At 31.0% G+C, this 25938-nt stretch overlaps 2 protein-coding genes across 3 annotated transcripts; one reads left to right on the forward strand and one right to left on the reverse strand.

Annotated features, from left to right (window-relative positions):
• Positions 1 to 537: 537 nt before the first annotated feature.
• LOC21387977 (protein LIKE COV 2) lies at positions 538 to 5542 on the reverse strand. Its single transcript, XM_024172544.1, has 8 exons — positions 5175 to 5542; positions 4347 to 4399; positions 4130 to 4239; positions 3491 to 3658; positions 2902 to 2999; positions 2004 to 2130; positions 976 to 1116; positions 538 to 855 (listed from the first exon to the last, which is right to left on the reverse strand). Exons 1-7 carry the CDS (start codon positions 5280 to 5282, stop codon positions 1007 to 1009), a joined length of 774 nt encoding a protein of 257 aa, XP_024028312.1. The 5' UTR covers positions 5283 to 5542; the 3' UTR covers positions 538 to 855; positions 976 to 1006.
• Positions 5543 to 22759: 17217 nt separating this feature from the next.
• LOC21387978 (ethylene-responsive transcription factor ABR1) lies at positions 22760 to 25006 on the forward strand. Of its 2 annotated transcripts, none has more exons than XM_024172543.1 (2): positions 22760 to 23483; positions 23986 to 25006. In XM_024172543.1, the coding sequence occupies exons 1-2, from the start codon at positions 22946 to 22948 to the stop codon at positions 24897 to 24899; spliced, it is 1452 nt and encodes a 483-aa protein (XP_024028311.1). In that variant the 5' UTR covers positions 22760 to 22945; the 3' UTR covers positions 24900 to 25006. The 2 variants fall into 2 exon arrangements, with proteins under 2 accessions (XP_024028311.1, XP_010106868.1); XM_010108566.2 differs by having other exon boundaries at positions 22761 to 23483; positions 23983 to 25006.
• Positions 25007 to 25938: the final 932 nt, after the last annotated feature.

Below are 25938 nucleotides of genomic sequence, written 5' to 3' on the forward strand. Positions count from 1 at the left end.
ACACAATTTGACGGAACTTTTATAAGGAATAAAAAAAAAAGAAATTAATTCCATTGAGAGGCAAGATCAAATAACTAACCTGCTCAATTGAATCAGAATTGCAAAGGTTTCAAACATTAAAGAGACGATTGTAAAAAAAATAAAAATTAATCTGTTAATCTCGAGAAGTTGAGGAGGTCCCATCCCAAAAGGCTTTATTTAAATCATACATTTTAATTTTTAGGGGCTAGCGATCTCCTATTGTTGTTTGTTGCCACCATCTTTGATGGAGTTGATGTATGTAGCAAGAACGTAATATCGGGCGCATCCGTATAGATTTAAGTGTAATTTTAATAATTGCTCTTATATTTACCTATTAATATTTACCTATTAATGAGTATAATTAACTGAAGATATTGATCCAACATTTACAATAAATTAAATAGTTAACTAAAAAACTTTATAATAATTAATAAAATTAAATTTATATCATGCTATACCGTCAAATTTCTATATTTAACAGATAACTATTGAAAAGATAATCATAAAAAACTCGTCATATATATTTTTTTCTTAATCAAGTGTTAAGGCGATCACTTTCTTCTTTCTGTTTCGTTAGGCGTCACAGTTGTGCTAACGTTGAAAGAAAAAAAGGTTATTTCTTTGTTGATACAACAATTACTAAGCCTATACTTTCGGGAGAGAGAGAAAGAGAGAGAGAGAGCAGACTATACATATAGTTTCGGCCAAGAAAAATAGCCCAGTTCGGAAGATTTGCATGTAAACCTGAAGGTCTTTTCCATGAAGTAGGTAATATATGCTTTAGGATAAAGAAATCTATTTCCATGTAAAGCTGCACTTAACATGCTTATCCACCTGCAAAAATATGTAATGATGCATGAAGAGTAAGAGCAAGAAAACCAAGATAAACACATCAACTTAATTTTGTCTTTCAAAAGTTAATTATAACAACGAGGAAGCTGTCGACTCACTCACCTATTTCTTTGTATTTGATTATTTATTTTGTTCAGAGGGACATTATTCTGTTTAGAGGAATCCTTTCACTTTGATGATGAGGAATCCTTTCGATCGGAGAAATCACCTGTGGCATCGTCATACCGACTGAAACTATGATCTCTGCATAATAGAGGCAAACAAGGGGAAAAAAAGTAAGATAATCACGTAATGATCCGTGTGTGTTTAACGCAGGCAAAACAAAGGAAAAGGCAGAGAAGAATAAGCTATAATTTTTGGATGATTGCTACTCGCTCATGACTAAAATGGAAGAAAATGAAATGCAAGTGAAAGGAAAATCCAGGCAAATGGAGCGGTGCTAAAAAAACTCCGCCGACTTCAAAGGAAAAGCATAAAAAACATCACAAAGAATCATGCTTTCCCATAAAATACCAGTCAACAAGAAGCCTCTTGCTTTCTAAGGAAATGATGAGCTTATATTTTAAGCAAGCCAATTTGGGAAAAATCAGAGTCAACACCAGTACTTTTGTTTTCCATTCTTCTTCCAATGGAAACAAATCTATGGTATGAGATTGCAATCCATCCTATATTACATTTCAAAACATGGTCCATCCTCTCATCTACTACTCGCCCTTAAGAATCCAATTAAAAGGAATGACTACTACAAGTATGACGTCCCATTCTTGATCTTGTACTTCTCAAATGGACATTCCTTATCAATGCACTAGACCATCGTTAATCCCCGTCAAAAGAGATATGTTGCTTCTTAGCCAAGTCACTAGTAAAAGCTCAAGAAAGACTTCTGTGGAAGGCAAAGACCTTCATCACTGTTATGCCAAAAACCTCAGGTCTCTTGGTAAGGAGAGTGCTGCATCTTTCATTCTATAGGTAAATTAAAAATAGAAATCCGAACCTTTTGAAGTGTCTTTTATGTAAGGTGGAATTATAAATATGCAACACACACTACATAGTATGCAAGAGCATCTTGGCAAGGATAGGAAACATCAATTAAAATGTGGTGAAAATATCGGGAAGAAATGGAAACAAACCTATCCCTTCTCGGATAGACAAATTTGGCCGTATGATTTCTTCAGAATTCACCAGAAAAATATCACCGATGTAGAGGTGATTTGTCGGGACATAAACACTGCACAATTCCTCATCTCCATCATCTCTCTGAATCAAACTCCAATTTATCAGATGATAAGAAGACCATATGCACTATATCAATTATGCTGTAAAATAAGAGAAATTCAGCATAGAAAAATCCGCTGCGGCTAATGTAATCAGCTCATTCATCATATGGCAACAGGAAAAATCAATATCCATCGTCAATGACGTCAGTTATTGAAAACAGTAATTAACAAATTTTTTAGAATTTTAAAAATCTAGTTTGGAAATTTCAAGCAAAATCAGCAATCTTTTTCTTCTCATTCCCAAATATAAATACTGATGATTTTTTTCTACCAAAATTTTTCCCTTTAAAATAATATACCAGTCATTTAATAAGCAGTCTGTTTTAGTCATTTCAAAAAATTACTCAAGAAACAGACTAGTTCTCATAACTTTTTGATTTCTCCATAAGATGATTTGTCTTTCATCTTCTGCGTCCTCTACATATTGATGTTTTCTAACTACTTAAGAAGCTGTGAAATAATGACACACCACTTGCTAAAGAAAAAATAATAATAATAACAATGCTACACATGTTCACAGTAATAACGATGCTACACATGTTCACAGTCTCATACATGAAATATTTTTCTTGTTCAAAATCCCGCTCATCAGTTGGTCATATCCACAAAACTTCTATTTAAAAATGTCACTAAAATGAAAAAGACAAAAGACATTCGATAAGATGCTGAGATTTAATTTAAAAAAAAAATAAAGAGGACAAACAATAGTAGCTGTTTCTAAAAATGACCAAAAGGGGACCGGGTAATTTACCTGGAGAATTACTGATGATGTGATGAAACCGATTGCATATTCACCAATTCTAGGATGACGGATAATTGCAACCTCTTTGAAAGCCGTGGTATTTTGGTCTGTTTTCCAAAGGTAAATAATTAGTTAGTATTTCTTAACACGTTGGACATGGACGGAAATAAAATTACTTAATCATTCAATGTCATACAGTCCGACTCCGACAAGGTTAAGCACAACATCAATAGCACAAGCGGCAACATTAAAAGCTGAATAAAACCTTTCAATTTCATAGGGAAATTTATCCATGAAACATCACATGAATTTTAGTCATGTAGAAATATCTCCACTTTAAACTATGTTTCTAACGTCAATACTTAAATGACACGGCTTTTGGTACATCAAAATTATTAGTCAAAAACTCATACGTCTGTAAAGTTTCCAAAGCCAACAACCCCCAGATTCTAAGCATTTTGAATTCCAAGATCACATCAGAGATCTTAGACAATCATAAAAGGGATGTTTGCAACATCTACTACAAGACAAATAAAATTAGTTCAAAATGGAACTAGAGACTAAAAAAACTACTAGAGACTAAAAAAACTAGGAGTACCAGGAGAGATTGCGGCACTAATTTGTTTGGAGGCTGAGTAAATGTGCTTCATAAATGGCATTCTTTTAATAAACCATTCGCCCAGCCAGAAAACAGTGGCACCCATCCACGACGAAGCAAATATACCAATTAAGAATAAAAATAGTAGTGACGTAATAAATCCAAGGCCTGCAACAAAAGGAAAAAAGAAAACATAGAGAAAAGAATGAGATTTGTTCACTCATCAAACAAATAGCAGTTTGAAGAAAGAAAACTAGGAACATTAGTGGTTTCACTTGATTGTTTTACCTAACTTAAACTTCGGCATGACCATGCAGATTTACATTAGTGATTATATCCCCTTCTCTTTGTTTCTTTAAATGGTATTTATTTGGCTAAAATAAGTCTTGTAAGTTGAAAGGTAACTTCAAAAGAATCTGTGCACGAAGGTACTTAGAACCATTTCAAGAGATTTAAAAACATGAGCAAGTCAAAAAACAAACTCATGAACCAAAATCTCGTTGGCAGTTTCTTTTGTTTATTCATAAATCAGGAGCACTTGTGTAAACTTTTAAGCCTAACAGACTGAAGATTCAAGAATACTGTTATAAAAGAAAATGACCAAAACTACTACCTAGTGATGATTCTCAGTACTCTTACCAAATATTTCAATCCCAAGTCTGGCATATATCGGACTGAAGAAGCCATCTACAAACTGAATAAACCACCATGTGATGAAGAAAGTAACAGCGACAGGAAAAAGAACCACACTGAAAAGTCACCAAACAAACCTCGTCTCATTATGGAAAATCTAGATAAAATTCTGAGAACATAAAAGGCACAAGAAATAATGAACGATCCAAACCATGCACATTACCATCCAGTCATGAACTTCTTCGAGACCCAACTTTGAAGAACAGCATAACAAGCCTGAAAAAAAAAATAATAATAATGCAAGAGTCAATTTGATTTCAATTAATTAAGGGCTTGTTTAGTGAAGGGCTATAATGGGATCATTTATTTCCTTTCTAGTGTTTGTTTACCTATTACCAAGTGGAATTGGGCACAGTCCAATTCCTTTTCTAGTGTTTACCTACTAACTTTAGGAATACTAATCCTAATAGCTTAACTACTAATATGTCAGTATGCTGCTATGCATAACACATAATGCCAGTTATTTTTTGATTTATTCCAATTTAAAGGGAAACAAAACCAGGGGATAACTTGAGATATGTTTTTCTTTCTCATTCCCTGCATTATGTAAACCCCACCATTTCACAATTTCTCATACTCTAAACACCCCTTTCTCTTTCTTGTTAATTAAACATGCCCCAAGTAAATCGGTATAAGACACTTTCTAAAAAGCAAAAAAAAGAAGTAAATCGGTATAAGAAAGAATTTTTCCAAATCGGAAATAATTAAATAAATGAAGAAGGTTTCAAAATTAGCTGAGAGTAAAGCAGAATAACTGCTGATTTGAAGTCTAATATTATGTCCTAAACAATAAATTTATCATAATCTGCTAATCAAGTAACAGGTACATAAATGTTGGATCTGAGTAAAACCAACAACTAACGTACACTAAGTTAACAAGAAATTAAATTAAATTGCAATGAAAGACTTGATATTAACAATCACCAGTTGACAGAGAGAGACCGAATCGAGTAAAAATTAGACTTTTAGAGAGAAAGAGAGAGAGACGGACCTTACGAGTGGAGGAGTTGGGGGAATTAGGGGGAGACTTGGATTCATCTTCGGAGTCGACTTGACCTTGACTAAGCGGAACAGAAGTCGACTCTTTAGCTTCCGCCATTTTCTTCTTCTCTGTGAAGCTCGTAAAACCCTAAAACGCAGAGACGAAGAAGAGATTGGAGAGAGATTAGGGTTTGCGAAGAGAGAGAAAGTGGTCTCTTTGTCTGTGAGTAATGGTAATGGGTTTTGTTTTTTCCTGTTTCGGTTGGTTCAGTTATTTGCTTGTCGGAGGTTGAAAATTAGGGGGCGGCGCTCTGTTTGGATGTGCCGATTACAGTACGCCCTTCTCACGGATAAGGACTATTCTGCGCCACCCTTGGCTTCTCCTCCCCATTATTTTGAACTCGTTTGAAGTAAGGATTCGTGCTGTAATTCGAATCATAATTCGTAGTTTGTCACAGTATTTTTTCTCATAAAAATACACATAAACTGAAAATGATTCTGAATTATAATTCTAAACTCATAAACTAAACGTCCACTTAGCTATTAACAAGACACATGATTCGCAGATTTTAACACATAAAAGAAAATGGAAGAAAACATAACAAAAAGGTTAATTGATCTATGAGGTTTACTCTTAATTTTACTATGGTTTCTTACTTTTAAAATGTCTTACAGAGGTTTAGTTTTAATCTTTTTGTCAGTTAAGTGTTAAATATTTAACGAAATCTGTAAAATAAAAGACCAAAATTAAAAACATCTAAAGTTTAAGGATTAAAACAATACAAAAAATAAAAGTTAATTTCTAAAGATAACCCTTAATTTTAGTTGTTTCTAATTTTGGTCCCTAAATTACACTTACTCCGTCAAATATTTTTAACACCTAGTTAACAAAAGAATTAAAACTGAAACAGAGTAAAACCTTATAGACCAACTGTAAGGCATTTTTAAAGTTAAGGATTAAAGTAAGATTGAGGGTAAACCTCATAGACCATTTGTAAAATTACCCTTTAAAGTGCATGAATATGGACTTATACCCCCCACTCTTAATTAATATATTTCTTCATCAAATAATTATATTAGTTAAAAAGGTATTAATTAAGAGTAAAAAAATAAAAATCTAGACTGATAGTAGCATTTTAAGGGTAACTTCAGCAATTTTTTCCTAGAGATCCTGACAGATTGGTTGGGCTAAGAGTTACATGGTCTAAATTGGGTAATTTTAACAAATACCGTTTAAAATTGTACCATTAAAGATTTTTAGGTTTCAACATTAACCTATTGAATTTTACTCCTTTAGAGTGAGTAATTTGACAGATTATTACTGATAATTGACGAGCGTAATTTAACATATTATTATCTAAAATTTAATAAATTATTATCAAATAATAACCTATCACTAACAAAAGGTAGATTCAACACAGGTCCAACCAACTTCAAGCCCATAAAGCATCTCGTTATATTGCAATATTTGCAACACATTGGCACTGCAAAGTGGTACGATAGAAATTGATGAATTGGGTCTAGGGATATTATTTGTCTTTGAAGCTTTTCTTTTATCACTGTGGCATTTGCAGGCCCACGAATTCTGGGCATTTTTGCATGACTATTTGGGATGATAACAAAATCGTACTATATATGTATTTTTATCAAAACATGCATTTCACACCTTATATTTCAATAAATGTTACACTTATCTCTTGTGTTTTAGTTTCACGTTAAAATCTTGTCCTCTAACATACACATTTAGGATCAATCTAGAAGAATTTAACAATGAACTTATTACTCTTTCCTAATTTTGAATCTCAGAATTCTTCATGAATGACCAAGGTCGTTTCTACCATCCCATAACTAATTTAATTATTGTTAGCATTACTATACTAGTATTAGGCACGAGTTTCACTGGCTATAAAGATTTGTGTCAAGCATATTAATAATATGATAATTTTACAACCTTAAATAAAACCTCATAATTACAATTATGCATGAACTCAAAGTAACTGGCAAACTTGTGACCAAAGTTTTTACTGCCACCAATTTTCTCAAAAATAAAAATGAAAAAAAAATTGCATTAACATAATTTTATTATATGTTTTTCTTTGGCTTTGTTCGTTTCACCATTTGAATCACAACTCAAACTTTTTACTACAGTGTTTTTTTCTTAAAAAATTGAAATTCAACCTTTTTTTTATAGTATTTTTTATCACATAAATTCATTTTCCAACTCAAAATTCTCAACTCGTATGAGCGATACGAGTGAAACAATAGAGTGCGTTTGGTAGATAGATCCAGAATCATGATTCTAGATTATGGTTCAGAATCAGTGTTTGTTTACAGTGATTCTGAATCATAATTTTGAATCATGATTCAGAATCAGTGTTTAGTTTGGATGATTCTGAATCATGATTCAGAATTTGATGTGATAACTCAAATCATGATTTTAAAACCCCCCTCCTCTTGATTCAAGGTGATTCAAACCCCTAATTCTGAATCATGATTTGAACCCATAATTATGAATCATAATTTTGATTTTAAAATCATGATTAGAATCACCATGATTTAAATTCTCGTACTAAATGAATCCTAACTTATTTCTCTCTTTTTTAATTTTATCAAACTACGAGTCCGTTTAATTTACTGATTCGAGTTTTTAATTTAAATGTATATGTGATTTTATGTTATAATTTTTTATTGTAATAAAAAAATTAAATGTGATTATTTATAAATTTTATTTACTATAATAAAATTTAAATTATAAATTTAAATCGATAAATAAACAGTTGTACGTAGTCTACAAAAAGTAAAGAAGTGAGGTTTCTTTTAATTTTTGTATTACAAAGAAAAGACTTGTAGCTTTCTTTTCATAGAACTGTAATATATAACTCAAGTAAATGATATCCATCCATCACATCACCGTTAAAGGAGCACTACTTGAGTACTGCAACGCTCGTCGAAGGGGCTTGTTTTTGGTCAGCTCCCTTTCTCGTGAACTAATTTGCCATCTGATCATAATTCTATATCTATACAAAGAAAAGAATGGGTTTTTTAACCCTTTTTTTTTTTTTTTTTTTACTTACGTCGAATGTTATCGATGTGACAATATTTCGTCGATAACATCTTTGAAAATGATACACATGATATTCCATCATGATGGGAAGAATATATTGTTAGTAACTTCTTTATAGATGAAAACTGTTAAAGATCATCCATGTCAAAGAGTAATAGATTAAATGTGAAAGCGTATCTGAATTTTTTGAGTCTTATAGTTCTTAATCTTTTAAATTAATATGTACGAATTTTTTTAAAAAAAAGGCTCTTACTTTTATGATGATAGAATGTTAAAACAGAATCATACATATAATTTGAAGATCATAATCAACTGCACACTCTTTTTATTTTTAATTTTAACCCATCCTAAATTAGAAATTAAACATTAAGGTTTTTATACATAAAAGCCCATACTTTGTGAGATAAATTAAGGTTCCGTTCTTTTCGCTGATTTGAGTTTAGAATTTGAGTTTTGTTACAGTAAAAAGCTCTCAGAAACAGTCACATCAAACTTTTTTGTCACAGTAAAAAACTCTTACACAACATCACATCTCAACTCGAATTAGCAAACCGAACAAACTCATTTAATTTTAAATCTTATAAGATCACTTTTAATTTGACCCAAACTTTTATGATAGCATATAATACACAATTATTATTATTTATATATATATACACGTCCAAAAAATCTGACATATATGAGATAATGTTGAAATTTCAAGTTCCATTTTAACTGTAGGCATTCTTTTTGTCAGCCATTTTCACTTGTGTACAAGAAATTCTCTTCCAATGTTTGATTTACTAATCATATTAAATTCGCAGAATATTTTTATAATAATCCCCTCTCCATTTTTTCCTTTTTCCAACTAAAAATCTTCACCAAGAAAGTGCCTAGGAATTTACTAAAGTAGGCGTTCTTTGGATATATTTTGATGATTCCTAAAATCGCGCACAATCCCATGACATTGACGTTCTGACAAAATGTGGACAAAAACAAATATAGGTCACTCCTTCTTACAACTATATATGTATGTATAGACATCATTTTCAACTTGTGTGCTCATAACTTATCTTGAAAAGAATTCACTTTTTTATTTAGTCATATTCCAAGGATAGACATTTTCATAGTTACCAGCTAAATTTGTGTGATCATAATTTATATGACGGCTAAAACTGTGATCTTTCTTTTTCTTGTTATCATTATCATTTGCTGGAAAGCATGCTTAACACTATAGTCATAAGCCATCCCTTTAAATAAGTACGCGTTTTGTTGAAAACTAGTACGTCTTCTATAGTCCAAAATGTGTAGTACTATCTATAGTCGAGTGGAATTCAACTAAACCATCAGTTTGATTATCGATGATAATTGACGGTTTAGATTTGACTAGATCAGATTCTCTCTTTCACTCGTAATAAGTCGAAATTTGAACTAAAAAAACAAATAATTACTTTTGAGTAGAAAATTTGATCTGAAATTTAAATTTTTGAGTGAAGAAATAACGAACCCTTTGTAAAAATAACTCAATAGGAAAATTTTATTAGTAAAATAACTTTTTAAAAAATTTTATTTACAAAATGACTTTCTTTTAAAATATGACAATCTCTCCCCTCTCTCTCTTGTTCTTCTCTCGTGTTTTTAAAGAAAAACTCGCCCCATTTCTGAGAGACTCCCAGTAACACCAAAATCACACAGAGAGACGATTCTAGAGAGAGAAAGGGAGAATTTTAGAGAGAGAAAGTGAAGGGAAGGCGATGTTGAGATCTAGATCTCTCTCTGTGTTTGTCGCTGCGAACGAAGCCATGGCGAGAGCAGCTCTCACTCTTGAGCTATGGATCTGTTTCTCTCTCATCCCCTTCTCCTTCTTCCAGGAAATAAATAAAATTAAAATTAAAAAATTATTTTCCTAATTTTATTTTTTTACTTGGTTATTTTAACCAAATTCTCAGAAATAACGTAGTAAAAAAGTTAAATTGTGATTGAAACCTATTAAAAGAACGGGATAACGTGTTTGACATTAGAGTTGTGCCCGTCAAATTAAATTACACAATATTATTCCCAATTCACAATCACCAAAAAATTAAAATGAAAAAAAAAATTGCGCCAATCTAATATATATGATGTTGGAGATAGAACTCTGGTCGCCAACTTAATCAACTTAATAATTTAGCATAAAATATGTCAATATATACATTTGTAAGTTTCTTGACGTGGAATCTAAAATTAATCCAAGGTTATAAACATTTAGTACCGTTATATATATATATATATATAGACATAGAGAGAGAGAAAGCTTTAGAACAATTAAAAGGCAATTCGAAATGATCTTTAAGTACTATAAAATGTGGTACTTATGATCAATCTAAAACACGTGAAAAAGAAAAACGTTCATTTATATAACTTTACTACTTTACAATCATATACTCTTTCTAAGCCATTAGCTTAATTCCTTTTTTTTTTTTTTTTTGGTATGGAAATAGTCTCTTAAAAAGAGCAATTTCATGCATCAGATTCTTGGTGGGCGGTGGTGTAGCTAGATGATGATATTTATGGTTTTTGTTCAGGTTCATCTAATCTCATCATTGACATTTGCCTGTCATTATCGAATTAATCGCCAACTAATTTGTTGCCACAATTTGTTCACAAAATCAACTCTCTTCGCAATCTTTATTTTTTTCTAATTTGACCCATTATTGGGTCTTCGTTGCCAAGAGGAAATCCATGTTTGTGCAGACAAAAGTGTTAAATCAATGCAAGTAATTACAGTACTTCACATGCTTTTCAATGATTATTCAAGCAGTCCATTTTGGTCATTCAATTACAACTAATATAATAATCTTTGGCCTCGTTTACTTTACAAATTCAAGTTTTCAATTCGAGTTGAGATGTGATATTTTCTGAGAGCTTTTCTCTGTAGCAGAAAAAGTTAGATGTGACATTTTCTGAGAGCTTTTTACTGTAAAAACATAAAACTGAAAACTCGAATCGGTGAAATAAATGAGGCCTTTATGTTTCATTTTTATGAGTTCTTAATAAGTCTAATTTCACCGATTTGAGTTTAGAATTCGAGTTTTGCTACAGTAAAAAGCTCTCAGAAATAGTCATATCTAACTTTTTTGCTACAGTAAAAAGCTCTCACACAAAATCACATCTCAACTTGAATTATAAACTCGAATCAGCGAAATGAACGGGCCCTGATTATCTCCGTATGGAGCCGACGTCGGTCAAGTATAGCAGCTAAAGAACTAAAGGCCAATAAAGGTTCACCACTTCTCGTCCTTTAGTTCTTTTAGCGATCATACGGAAAATAAGAGTTGCTCTCCCCGATCCTTCATTAAACAGTATCCGGACCTCATCTTTTTCGATTTACAGACCGATCAGTGCCGTCTTGTACTTAAGGAGTTGTAACCGGAATTGTTCCCGAGGGATGAGAATAATGTTAGAGACAGGGTTCCAAGATAAGATAATTTCTGTCTAAGAACTAACTGATGGGTGTCAATTCCAACACTAAATAAGCTTGGGGGTCGCAAGTGCAACAAACCAAAAGTTACGCCGGGCCATCTGTAGCAATCCCTATAATTAGGGGTTTAGTTAGCACAATTAACGTTGTCTTTTTTTCTGATTAATGTCAAATTTTCCTCCAAACTTTGGTGTTTTAGCAGTATATATGCCTCCCTAAATTTTAAAATGTATCACATGTTCCTGTAAATTTCAAATTATTTCATTAGTTTGAACTTATTGTTAAGATTCCTAGCAGGATGTACATGTGTCAAGAAATTACAGTGAATGGCTCTTTTAAAGTCTACTTAAATAAATGTCAATAGTTTTGCTAAATTAAAAGAAATGTTCTTTCAAAAAAAAGCTTGCAAAAATTAATCGCTGCTCCACGTGAAATAGGGTTTGTATGTTTTGTAGGATGAATGAAATATTCCCTAGATTGTCGAAGACATTTGATTAGGATGAAGAAACTGTAATGTTAGGGGAAGAAATTTCAAGTTTGGATGTTATTATTGATGCGAGAGATGAAGAAATAGGTTTAAAAAAAAAAATTGAAATTCAAAGCTCCAATATGAAGACATATTTGATGATGAATATTAACGTAATTTACATATCTTTGTTCCTTCTTTTGAGAAAGAAAAAATGAAAATATTTTCAAAACGGCGTTTGGCGCAATAAAGACAAAAAACAGAAATGAAAACGATTTTTTGGTTTAGTGTAAAATGAAAGAGAAATGAAAAATGACTTTTAGTCATTTTTCATTTTTTATTTTCATTTTCTCCTCTCTCGAGCAGAGAGAAAGAGAGACTTTAATGGGTTTTTTTACACTGAAAATAATCTCTTGATAAAATTACCAAACGCATTTTTAAAAATGATTTATATATGAGATTAAAAACGTTTTCATTTTTATTTTCATACAAAAAATAAAATCATTTTAGAATGAGTTTTAAACCCGCCCGATCATATTTTGTCATTTGCGGCATGTTATGATTTTGTTTTGATGTTGCTTGTGTATTGTATTTCCCAAATTTCTAATTGTGTTTGTGACCTGTAATTATATATTTTGCAGAGTTAGACTTGAAGTGATAAAACTCTTAGAAAATGGCTTCTTAAACTCATTCTGAAAAAGTCGATGAGAATTGTATAAGGGTCAAATCACGACATTAAAGAGACGTTTGGTTCATGGATTAAAATCATGAAATTAAAATTATTTTTGATTTATGTGTATTTTTTATAAGAGAAAATACTATAATGAATCATGAATCATGATTCAAATCATGGTATAAATTCTCTTATCAAACGGAACCTAAAGCATTGAAGCACGGGTTGGGATCTTATACCGAAGTTTCATCACGTGTGTGACCCATGCAAATTTCATTGAAAATTTTAATGCTCAGACGTTTAAATAAAATAGTTGAAAGTTCAGGAACTACGTATCCTACTTTTTTTTTTTTTTTTTTTTTGGAGGGGGCAGACATATTGTTACAATATTGAAAGTCGGGGCAAATTTTTTTCTTAAATTAAAAAATCATGGGAAAATTTTAAATTAATACTTTGTTTTTTCTTGACAATTCTTTGTCCATGCATTGCAAGTGGAATCCGTCAACTTCTAACGTCTAATGAGCAAAGCTATTACTTAGCGGAGAAAAAGATACCCTATAATTACAAACACTGAAAAAAAAATTATTTTCCATTTTATACCCTATATTTTGGATTTATTTAAAAACTACACTTTTAATTTTTTATCTCATCAAATATAACCTTTAAATTATATACACAAATCCATACATTTCTATGATGAACCCTAAATTTTAGCCTTTAAAATACCGAAAAATACCCTTGAATAAAAATGGTAAATAAAAAAAATAAGAAAAAACTTAAACGTATAATTTTGACCTAAAAAATATTCAAAATACATTGAAATGTCTTTTTATGGTTTTATTTTTATTTTTATAATATTATAAAGTTTTAGTTTTATTTTTTCTCTTTTTAATGATGATAGTTTGTCATTTTCAAGAAAACAAAAATATAAATATAAAAAAAAAAACACACATAACATACAAGAAATTTTGAAGTCGTACTTTTTTCTTTTTTAATACTTTTTTCCTTGAAATAAGCAGGAATTTTCGCCAAAAGCAACTCTCTTTAGTCTTTAGTTTGAAGATAAACTGATAAAGGTTATTCAAGTTGGAAATCAAAAAATAGGAATGAGTTCTTGGTGTGTGACAAATGGGAATGGAATATTGGTTGTGGTGGGTTGGTGGGCGGGCGCAAAGGCAAATTTGAACTTCACGGTTCAGACCCCAAACAACATAATCCAAAAACGAGCTACAGAAACATGACCTTCTTATTATATAAATATTATTAAACGTGGATATTTTCTAAACGTGGACTTGTTACTTTTAAGAAGAACCCAAAAAAAAAAAAAAATTCCATTAAGCGAAAAGGAAAAATAAAATACCCTATAAGACCATGAAATTGATTCATTAGTTATTTTCATCGAACCCATATATCAATATTATAATTGGATGAGAAGTAATAATCTACATTTTCTGCTATAATCTTGTTTTAAACGTACGATACAGATAAAAACAATTTTTAGGGAGGCTACTTTTGACCTTTTGTATTTTTCCTTATTAATTAATTAATTTATTTATTTATTTTATTAGCAACGAAGATCGCAATCAAATGGGTCATACGATTATAGATGAAAATTGGCTTTCAGCCACTATATACTTAAAAATAAAAGAGAAATAGATCAAACAAAATATAAAAATATAGATGAAATTAGCACGGGCGCTTTTTATTTAATGGTCAAATCACCGTACATCGTACCTTATTCTTAATCTTCTTTTTTGTAACTCTATTATTTAATTTGTTTTATCATTCGTTTATTTTATGCTTACCCCTATACTTTTTGCAGCCTTATAGTTACACCCCTTGGCGAAAAATAAATACAGATACCCCCCTTTCTATTAATGTTAGAGACGGTAAAGATAAGAACCCCAGCATATATACCTTTAACCTTTAAGTTTAACCATAGTTTCTATTACTACTAAATGAATTTCTTTTTTTGTAAATTGAAAGTAATTACTAAATGCTTACATCAATAGATTGTGTTTGTTTCTACACTAATTGGAAATATAGTAATGTAGTTCTCAAGTAAATTCACATTTCAAGTATCTTCAAATAAAAGTTGCATGGGTAAAACTATTCCAAACCGTAGTTGATAATATACCTTTAGCCGAATCTTTCAAAAAAAAAAAAAAAAAAAAAAAAGGAACTATGATCTTCTAGTACATTGTTGGGGATAACCATGAGAAAATTCAATCAATCAGTTCAACTATACATGTGTCATGAATTATCTAAATGAGAAGCATTTCTTTCTCTTTTCATTTTTTTTTCTACTTGACCTCTTTTCTTTTGAGGTGCGGTTACTAAACTGAAAAAATATATAAGAGAAAGATGATGAAATTGAAAAAAAAAAAAAAAAAGTACTAAAAATGAGGATCATTGATGCACTTTCTATTATTTACTTATCTATTTGATGGTATAATAGAAAACAATCTTTTATTTTCTTTCTAGTAAATATAATTTAATAAAGTGTATATAATTAAATAATTATTGACTAATGGTCATATAAAAGTTGTATAAGTAAATTTGGTATCTATTCCATTTAATACAGAACCAATATCAAGAATGATGGAAGGATTGGTATTTTTTTTTCCTATTTATTCCTCACCAAATTATCATTTCTAATTGTGCAAGTCGACACATTATGAGAAAAGAAAGAGAATCGCTTCTCTATTTTGTTTTCCTTTTATGTGAAGTAAAAACGACACCTTTTTTTTTTTTTCTTCCTGGATGTTTGGCATGCATGGTCACATAATTCCTTTTTGGAACTCATTCGCAAGAACTTTAAAGAAAACAAGTGGTGCCAAATGGGAAAAAAAAAAGTGTTAAAGGTTAGGTCGATTTGAAAAATTTTGAAGCACACGCCTCATCATCTCATCCAAAAAGGTTTTAAAAGATTGAGTTTGGTAAGAAAAATGGAAAAAGAGAATAACTATTTTATAAAAAATAAAAAACAATTTGTATCCAATCAGCTCCACGTGTGCTGGGTCCCAGGACATGAAGTAGTACTTAGTGATTATCTTCAGAAGATTAACACTTGTAAAAGAAATCCGCTCACCAAAAGAAGAAAGAAAAAAAAAATGAGTTATCAAAAAAAGGAAAAGAAAAGAAAAGCCAAAATGCATAATTTGAAGCTTTCATAATATATGATGACGCAAAGTGAGAATCCAAGGTGCAGCCGAAATTTTTTTTGGAAGCTTAGCACGTTTTAAATGGTACACCATTATGAGAAAAGTTAACATCACATAAAATAAAATAACAAATGTCTTTCCTACTTAAATTAGGGGCCAAAATCAAATAAAAAAGATTGTAATAATGTGCTAGATTATTTCCACTTATTTACATGTTATATGGGGCTCAAGCTCAATGGTATGTTTTCCACTCATACCGTGGAGCCCAATGCAAGCATTTTAGTGTTCGTGTGGTACCCAATGCGCCCATTTTGCCATTATTTCACATTTTGTCAATATACTTTTTTTCTTTTAACGTCCACGTGTTTTATCTATGTTCTTTCCTTTCCTTTTTTTTTTTTAAAAAAAAAATGCTATAAACGGACTGATATGCAATATGAGTAAAGAAAAGAAAGTGTAATATCTTGTTTAGTTCACTGATTCGAGTTGATATGTGATTTTTTGTAAGAATTTTTTACTGTAGTTAAAAAGTTAGATGTGATTATTTTTAAGAGTTTTTTATTGTAATAAAACTCGAATTCTAAACTCAAATCGGTTAAATGGCCGAGGCATGGACGACTAAAGTTGGAAAAAAGTTTCCACAAGATAACACAGTTGGAGCTTAGCTCGTTAAGATCATCTTTAATGCAGAAAATCACATTCTTACCGTAAATATCTTTGTAAATTTACTGTAATTATCATAATTTTTTAAAAATACATTATTACCATATATACTTTCAAAAAAATATTATGAGAAAATTAGATAATTTATCTTGAGAGTGAGTCTGGATTTTTACTCTCATTGTTAATTAACTCTTTTGTTGTATAGTTATTTGACTAAAAAAATTATTAATAAAGAGTAATGAGTAAAAATCTTGATCCATATATTTTTAAAGGGTATATTTGTCTCATTTTTCCAAATATTATTTAGCTCAGAAAAATTATAGTGAGAGCCCTCTTTCAAACGCATTCATCCCATGAGTTCATATATATATATATATATATATATATTAAAAAAGAATGCTAAATATTGGTATGTTTTTCTTTTGAATTTAAGGATAGGGATTCGAACTTTATATTTTATGATAGATTCACGTGTAAAACTACTGCTAGACTGCCTATATCCACTCTTTTGATCTTATTTTCCCTACTTATAGTTCTTTATAAAATATCAGTATCACCTTCTCGCATTAAAAGCTATTATTATCATATAATTAATTACTATATTTTATCACTGAAATATCTAAAATGAATCTTATGAGTTATTGTCTTAAGAAAGTTTATTCAATTTTAATTAGGCAGTGATTTTGTTGATACAATATTTTACTTTTTGGTAACGAATTACAGTAAGAATCCGTGGAAAATGTAAAATCTAAAAGCACATTGTTCAAAAATATACATATGCTACTTTAAGAAAATATTATATGTGTGTGCTTTCGCGGCTAATTTGAATAATCGAATTGCTAGTAATTAATTATAATCTCGTGCTTAGCTAGACATGCTTGAATGAATTTCTAGCTACATATATCATAGTTACACAACTAGCAAAAGCCAATAATTCATTTTGTTTACTAATTATACTTTTATCTAATTACCACCATATTTGTTTTCCAATAAATTATAAATTAGATGCAAAAAGTAAGAGTTTTAATAGTGCGCTCATTTTCGCTATAGGACAAAGAGATGCCAAACTTGTGTGAAAGGGCTTAATTAGAGATAATCGTTGATTTGTTTGCTAAAAAGGAAAAGATTAATATTTTGTATTATTATATAGGAAAGGCACTAACTTATTTCACCTAATGAGATAGCTAACAATTATTAAAAAAATTAAAATTAAAATTAAAAACTAAAGAGATAGCAATATATATATATATATATATATATTCTTTTTGTTATCTAAGCTTATCCAAAATATATATATTCTTTTTGTTATCTACGCTTATCCAATATATATATATATATATATATATATATATTCTTTGTGTTCTCTACGCTTATCCATCTCTTTAGTTTTTAATTTTTAATTTTATTTTTTTAATAATTGTTAGCTATCTCATTAGTTAGTTGTCAAATGGTAATGAACAAGATATACTTAGTTACTATCAGTTGTCATCACTTAAATCCTAAATCCATGCCGTGATCATGAGCAAGTGGCATTGTTATAAATAGTAAAATGGGTCACACTAATTTTCTTCTTCTTATTTTTTTTTATTTTTTTTTTAGGTTATACTTCTACATCGTACATAACAAGATATGAATGTTTAACTATCCTTATCTTTTTAACATATCATTGTCTCGTCACCAACATATTAGTAAAAGTAGAGATATTAGTTTACTTGTTGCATTAAAGTAACTACTCTTAACGGTGACATTAGCTTTTAATTAATTATTCTTACCAAAATTAATCCTTTTTCTGTCTTCCTTATCTATGTTATGTAGCACATACGGACAATTATGTTCGAGCATTTGCCATAATTCATCCAACACGTGTCATGATATAAAACTATAGAACTAGTAATTCGTGAGGTTTTGAACTTTGGGATGGATGGGAATTGCATTTAAAAATATATTAATTAATCTTTACATACATAAAGGAGCCAAAAGCCTTTTCATTCTTTTTGACTCGAGTCATTAACAAAAGGTTTCTCTTTTTTTTTTTGACACATTGCATCATTTTTTTTTTCTTTTCTTGTTTTTAATACATTTTTATGATTTATTTTTTATTTTTTCCTATTTATTTTTTATTTTTTAATTTTTTCAAAACCAAACCCTTAAGAAATAATAAATTAAAAAATATGAAGTTTATGAAAAAAATTTAAATCTCTATATTAAAAAAATATAACACGATAAATGCATTTTTAATACTGACTTCAACTAGTATATCCCAAAAGTCAAAAGAAAGGAAGATAAAAAAAATTAGAACACCGTATAAAAAATGTTTTTCTCTAAAAAAAAAAATTACTTCAGAACATTCTTTGTGACTGATCTAAAGCCTATTCATTAATGAAGGAATTTGTTCCCTTCAAAAAAGAACACTCACTGTTCATTAAATTTTATAAAATTTAACCTGATATAAGACATGTGACATGAGATTGAATCAATTTTGGCTCAACTTCTTGACATTGATTTCTTTTTTGTCCCATATTTTCTTTTCATTTATTTAGTCATTTTTCATTTAGCATTTAGTTTGCAATTTTGTTTGTCTTATTAAAGCCCTTTTAGAAGGTATACTTATGATTCTTTATTTTGACGTTTAAAATTCAAGTTTTTTATGAAAGAAAAATACTGCAGTGAAATTAATTTTTTGAGTTTAAATATATAAAATAAACGGACTCATAAATTCTAGTCTGTCTTGATATAAAGTTTACTTTTGGTGGGGCATCATTAAAACAAAAAAACAAAAAAATAAAAATGGGGTTTTTCTGGTAGACTAAAAAAATAAAATACCGATAATTGTATACTATTTAATAGTTAAATTTATATTAAATATTATTAATTTTATATATTTTTTTAATATGATTTAATTTGGATCAGATTTAACCGTCAAAACTCACAATGTTAATAGAAACATTTACCGGAAAAAATCCAAAAAAAAAAAAGAAGAAGAAAAAGTTGGAAGTTGTAAGAGATTTCCAAGGCCTACTGAGTCACATTCGACCTTCCTAGGTGTACCGAACTACCACTAGGCCCTAGCTAGTCCTAAGTATCTCATATTAGTAGTTGACTACTGTCCACGTTGACATTACCCCCTCATCCAAATCTCCTCTTTTGTATTTTGATGATTTGATTTTTCTGTGGGAAATGGAAATCTCCTTTAATATTAAACTTATCTTCATAGAATCAAATCCTTCCACATCATACTATCACACGACAAATTACCCACCGAATTGTCACTCCAAACATGGACAACCAGAACAGAGACCCTCCCTTTGCCGGAACAATTTGTTAGTTCAGACAAATATAATTGGCTTTTTGCTAGGTCTTTTCAGAAAAATAAGTATTCTTATATGTTTACATAACATATAGATATAAAAAGCGTAACGTGACATTTATTCGATGTAAAATTAGCGTTAAAAAGAAGTACTAAAAGTTTAAAACAAAATTTTATGTGTTTTCAACAATAGTGTTACATTAAAAATTATATTTTTTACTTTTATAGGCCGTGATTGAAGTAAAAATTTCATAGAGGATTAATTATAAGAGGAATATAGTATTACATATAAAAATAATATAGGAGAAATCTCTAGTGTTTTATTTTTTTTAGAAACACCGGTGGTTCTTGTTTTTCAAATATTAAATGTGTATTAAAATTTATCTGTTATGTATACTTTTTACTAGATTTAACGGTTAAGAAAGCAAAAAAACATTGATGTTCTCAAAAAAGAAGAAATACCAGAAAAACTCCATAATTATCACTTCAAAAGGGGTAATATTTATACTTCAAAAGGGGTATCCAACCTAAATAATCCATTTTTATCCTCATGAGAGCATATTCTCACTTCCCCTAGTTTGCAGCTACCAAACATGGGTTTGGACCCAGAAAGATCTCTATTCATTAACGTGGGCCTGACTGGCAAAACGATTTGACCGAGTTAGAATGGCGTTTGATTGGTGTATTCGTATTATAATTTAAATTATAATTTATAATTTATTATAATATTTTTTCTCATAAAAAATATATATAAATTAAAAATAATTTTAAATCGTGATTCTAAATCTACAAGACTATAAACACCTGCGAAACCTCTCTCTTTGACTCGTGCCTTGAATTTGAACGCTTCATTGTGGTTCCGGGTCTGGTTTTTTCTTTTCCATTTTATTTTCTATTATTATCATTTTTTATTATTTCTTGGGTCCAACACAGAGATTGTCTCATACAAAGAGACGTGTTTTGACCAATGAAATTAAGATCGCCCAAACAAGAACAAGACAAAATAATAAATACTTTTCTTTTGGAGGCATTCTTTCTTTCTACTATCTATTTTCTTCTCCCTTTGAGGCTAAGGAATTTTGCCCATCTCTTGAATAATTGTTTTGGAGTGGCTTCCACAACGTACGTGATCCTTGTCGTTTTCATAGTGTTTTGTCGTTCTCCATCAAGGGGAGCGCCTTCGATGAACCTGCGAAAAGGGACGTCGACATTAAAATCAAAGAAGCGACAAAAAAAAAAAAAAAGCAGTGTGTAATAAACAGTCAGTAATGTTATCTCAAATGCAATAATGTGCAGTAAATACTTTATAATTATAAAGCTTATTGTATATAGTCGATACGTTTTATAATCTTATTGCGTCTGTCAATATGTCGATGGAGAAGTCTACACATTAAAACCTTTACCACACGAATAATATAACACTTGATGTAAAAAACAGTGTAAAAATTTGCCAAAGCTTTAATCCCAAATTTATTTATGCTTATTATGGTCCCGTTCATTTCGCTGATTCGAGTTTAGAATTTGAGTTTTGTTATAGTAAAAAGCTCTCAGAAACAGTCACATCTAATTTTTTTATTACAGTAAAAAATTCTCACATCTCAATAAATTAGTAACTCGCCCTTTAAATGCGTTATTTTAAAGGCTATTAATCAAATGTAAAGTAAAAATATACGATTCATGTATATTAAAAAGTATTTGTTTCATTTTCTTTTATATGCATTGATCACATTTGACAAAACTTTGTAAAATTAGCTTAAACGACAAACATGTAAAGCACACTAGGAACTTAAACGTTAATGATTTGAAATGAAACTCTTGAGTGAGATATGTACAAAGACTTTGAACTATGTAATAATATAGTCAAATCATAAAACTTTCAAGAAAAGAATATTATAGTCAAATCATCAAAAGAGTTCCCATCCTTGGACTAAGATTTTATCTTATTTTATTTTTTAAAACTCCAAAAGCTAACTAATTAATAAAAGATAAAAGAAATTTAGGATTTTGCAAAGATCAACGAGATGGAGTAATTAAAAAATATTTGCATGTGCATAGTGCTACATTTTATTCCCCAATATTGAATAGAGTCAATTAGAAAATGAAAAGAATTGCACAATGTTCTTTGTTTACGAAGGAGATTTTTATCATCACTCTACCTAATTTTCAAAAATAAACTTGTGGGTTAGTTTTACATATTTCTCTTTGCCGTCTGAAAGAATTATATAATGATGTTGAGAAGTCATACCAAACATTACCAAAAAGCTTATCTGGATAGTCATAATGTACAATATTTCAGTACAAGGCTTTTGATCTGGTAAGCAAGCACATAATGCACATGTCCATTTTATATGACTGAAATAGAATATGTATATCAATATGCATCACTAATATTAACATGTGTCTTTACCTAATTCTGAGCTAATTGATCAAATCAGTGAACTAATTAAAATAAATAAATAAAACCCAAGATTATTCTTATTTTTTAGGTTTCATAAATCGTACAACATAAAATACATGTCGGCACAGAATTCAATTCAAAGATGAAGTGCTCTTCCTCTTCTCGTGCGAAGAAACAACCGACAAATTAAATCCCCTTTTGAAGCTCTTTTGTTGCCTTTTTTTTTTTCAGCTTCCGGTGTGAACATAATTATCCACTTTAGGTCGGCGATTTATAATTCTGTTGGCATCATAAATAAAATAAAAATAAAATATGAACAAACAGAAAATACATGTTTTACGAAGTATAAAATAAAAATAAAAAGTAAAATAAAAATATAAGCAAAACGGTGATATTTATATTTGTACATGACAAAATAGAAGCATGCGAGAGAAAACTATTGATATAGCGGCTGAACAATTTTGAATGAAGTTATCGTCACAGATAAGAGTCATCATATATACACACACATATATATATAGAGACAGCCGTTGTTTTGAGATTAAGCTCGAAATTAAATCGTTTTTCTGAAGAAAAACAAAGTAAAAGGTTCATTTTATTTATTTACATGTGTTTGAAGGTGGCGAACCAGAGGAGTTCCGGTGATGACCGTGATGTCAGGTTTCCACCTCAAAGCGACGACGTCCAAGATCAACAACCTGAGGCCGCCGCAGCAATTAATACTACAGTCACCACAACACAAGAATTACTGATGATGATGAGGCAACAACAATCTCAATACGCCGTCGTTCCGCAGCAGCCTCCGCTGCCTCCGCCGTTGCAGCAGCAGCAGATGATTTTCTCCGGGTACAGCCGCCCGACGGAGATGTCGGCCATTGTTTCGGCGCTGACGCATGTCGTTTCCGGACGGAGAGGAAGTGGTAGTACTGCCGGGAACTGGGGATCACACGACAGTCGTTTTGGCCATCAACTTTATTCTCCAAATTCTCCTTGTTCGTCTGGTTCTGGATCTTGGATTAGTGGGCAAAAGAGAAATCGTGATGATGAAGAAGAAACCGCAGTCGCTGCAGCTCAGCTTCTTATTGACTCTGCACCACAGCAGAGGCCTTTTAGACCTGATGAATCCTCCTCAGCTAGTGCAACTGGTAATTAATTAATTTTTCTGATTTCAATTCATTCCAAAACCATTTTTATTTTATTATCAAGTTTTATATATGCATTAAACGTTAATTAATCTTTAGTAGTATTTCCATTTCCACAATCAAAGTAAGTACTTATTATGTAGTCAACTTCAGGATTAGCATAAATGATGATTAAAGCTATAAGGTTACTTCACATGATAAATATTATACATTTTCATTTTATTACCGTAAGATACTGTTTAAGACCAGCTTACACCTACTAAAAATAGTAAAAAGAACCATAGAGATTATTAATCAAACAGTTCATCACTAACATGATTCTTTTGTGTGTCTTTTGTGTGTGTGTGCGTGTTTTTTTTTTTTTGTACGTTTCTCTATATTGTGATAGTAATAGAGATAATACTTTGTAACAGTTTTGTGATTTTTTTGTTTAAAGCTACGGTGCAGTGTTTGTTTTTCTTTTATCAATTTGGGTGACATAAAATTTTATATCATGCAACAGAAGAAGCTTCAAACATCATGAGTTCCGGTACAACAGCTGCCACCGTTGTTGCTGCCGCAGCACCGCCAAGCGAGATGGCGGCGGCGGCGGCGGCTGCTCCACCGGAAGAGAGCGGTGGTGAGAGGAGGAGGAGGTATCGTGGAGTGAGGCAGAGGCCGTGGGGGAAATGGGCGGCAGAGATTCGCGACCCCCACAAGGCGGCGAGGGTTTGGCTCGGAACCTTCGACACGGCGGAGGCGGCCGCCAGGGCTTACGATGAGGCCGCGCTCCGCTTCCGTGGAAACCGTGCCAAGCTCAACTTCCCCGAGAACGTCAGAACAATCCCGGCGCCTCGTCCGATCGCCGCTGCCGCCGGCGAATCTTCGGCGACCACCCTTTTGCCGCCTGTGCAGCCGAATTTCTTCCAGACGACGCCGTTTCATGACTCCTCCTCAGACGCCGCCCTCCTCCGCGATTACTTTCAGTACTCACAGCTGCTCCAGAGCTCCGGGGACTTCTCCGGCGGACATCTACAACAACAATTACAGCTACAACTTCAGCAACAGCAACAGCAACAGCAACAGCAACAACAGCAACAGCAACAACAGCAACAGCAGCAACAGCAACAGCAACAACAGCAACAGCAGCAACAGCAACAGCAACAACAGCAACCAGCGGCGAGCTTGTTAGAGCAGATGTTGTACAATTCACAAATGGTTTCTTCTTCTTCTTCTTCTTCTTCTTCGCAATCTCCATTCATGTTTTCTTCGTCATCCTCGTCTTCCTCTGTTCCTTCTTCTTCATCCCCTGTTTTACATCCTCTGTTCTTGTCCGCCCAGCAGCCGAATACTCAAAATCCGCCAAGTGGCTCCCATTTTCCTTCGTTGACATGGCCGCCACACTCCGGTTACCATCCGCCTCCCTCTTCTTCCGGTTGATTTTTTATTTTATTTTAAAATTTTCATAAAAGAACACAAAAAACTTTATTCTTCTCTTTTTTTTTTTTCCGTTGAAAAAACTTTATTCTTCCTATCAGGACACCATAGTTTTTTTTTTTTTTTCCTTATAGTTTTTTTTTGAGTTTTTTCAAAATAGAATAAAAAAATAAAACTATCGATAGTTCTATTTTTTTAACCGTTTTAATTGTCATATTTGATTTGTATTAGAAACTTATATTTTACATATTTTTTAATCTCATTTAATTTTGATCAGATGTAATAATTTTTAAAATTGATCATATCGATAAATGGTGTATTGGAGACTTTTTTTTTTTAGTAGAACTTGTTTTTATGATTTGTTAATTTGCTATTGTAAAGTAGTCCCCAAAAAAAAAAATACAAAAATGGCCAGGGGTACAAATACAAAGTTCTAGAACAAAGTGGAGGAAAACACATAGAAAGCATAAATTAGGAGGTTCACTTTCTCTTAATTATCACATTAACGATGTAGAAACCATCTTTTTTCTTGACCAATATTGATTTTTCTTTATTTACGGCCCCAATTTAATTAATGAATGTGCTCTTTTTTCTTTCCCCTCGTTTTCCTTTTATGTGAATCAATTGTCATTACCAATTTATGTCTTTAAACTTTGATTCACAGTAATTTAACAAATGTACCCTCCCTATCTTATTATGTTCTATTGGGTCAACTTTCAAAGGTTATTGTAAAATTGTATAGGATAACATGTCCTAGTAAGTCTCAAATTTCATAGAGTTTATGAATGAGACATGAACCCAACCTCTTTCAAGGAATTTTCCTTATAGTTTTTTTTTTGAGTTTTTTCAAAATAGGATAAAAAAATAAAACTATCGATAGTTCTATTTTTTTAACCGTTTTAATTGTCATATTTGATTTGTATTAGAAACTTATATTTTGCATATTTTTTAATCTCATTTAATTTTGATCAGATGTAATAATTTTTAAAATTGATCGATAAATGGTGTATTGGAGACTTTTTTTTTTTAGTAGAACTTGTTT

This window comes from Morus notabilis, unplaced genomic scaffold, assembly GCF_000414095.1.
Source record: "Morus notabilis unplaced genomic scaffold, ASM41409v2 Scaffold1695, whole genome shotgun sequence".
NCBI classification, from domain to species: Eukaryota; Viridiplantae; Streptophyta; class Magnoliopsida; order Rosales; family Moraceae; genus Morus; species Morus notabilis.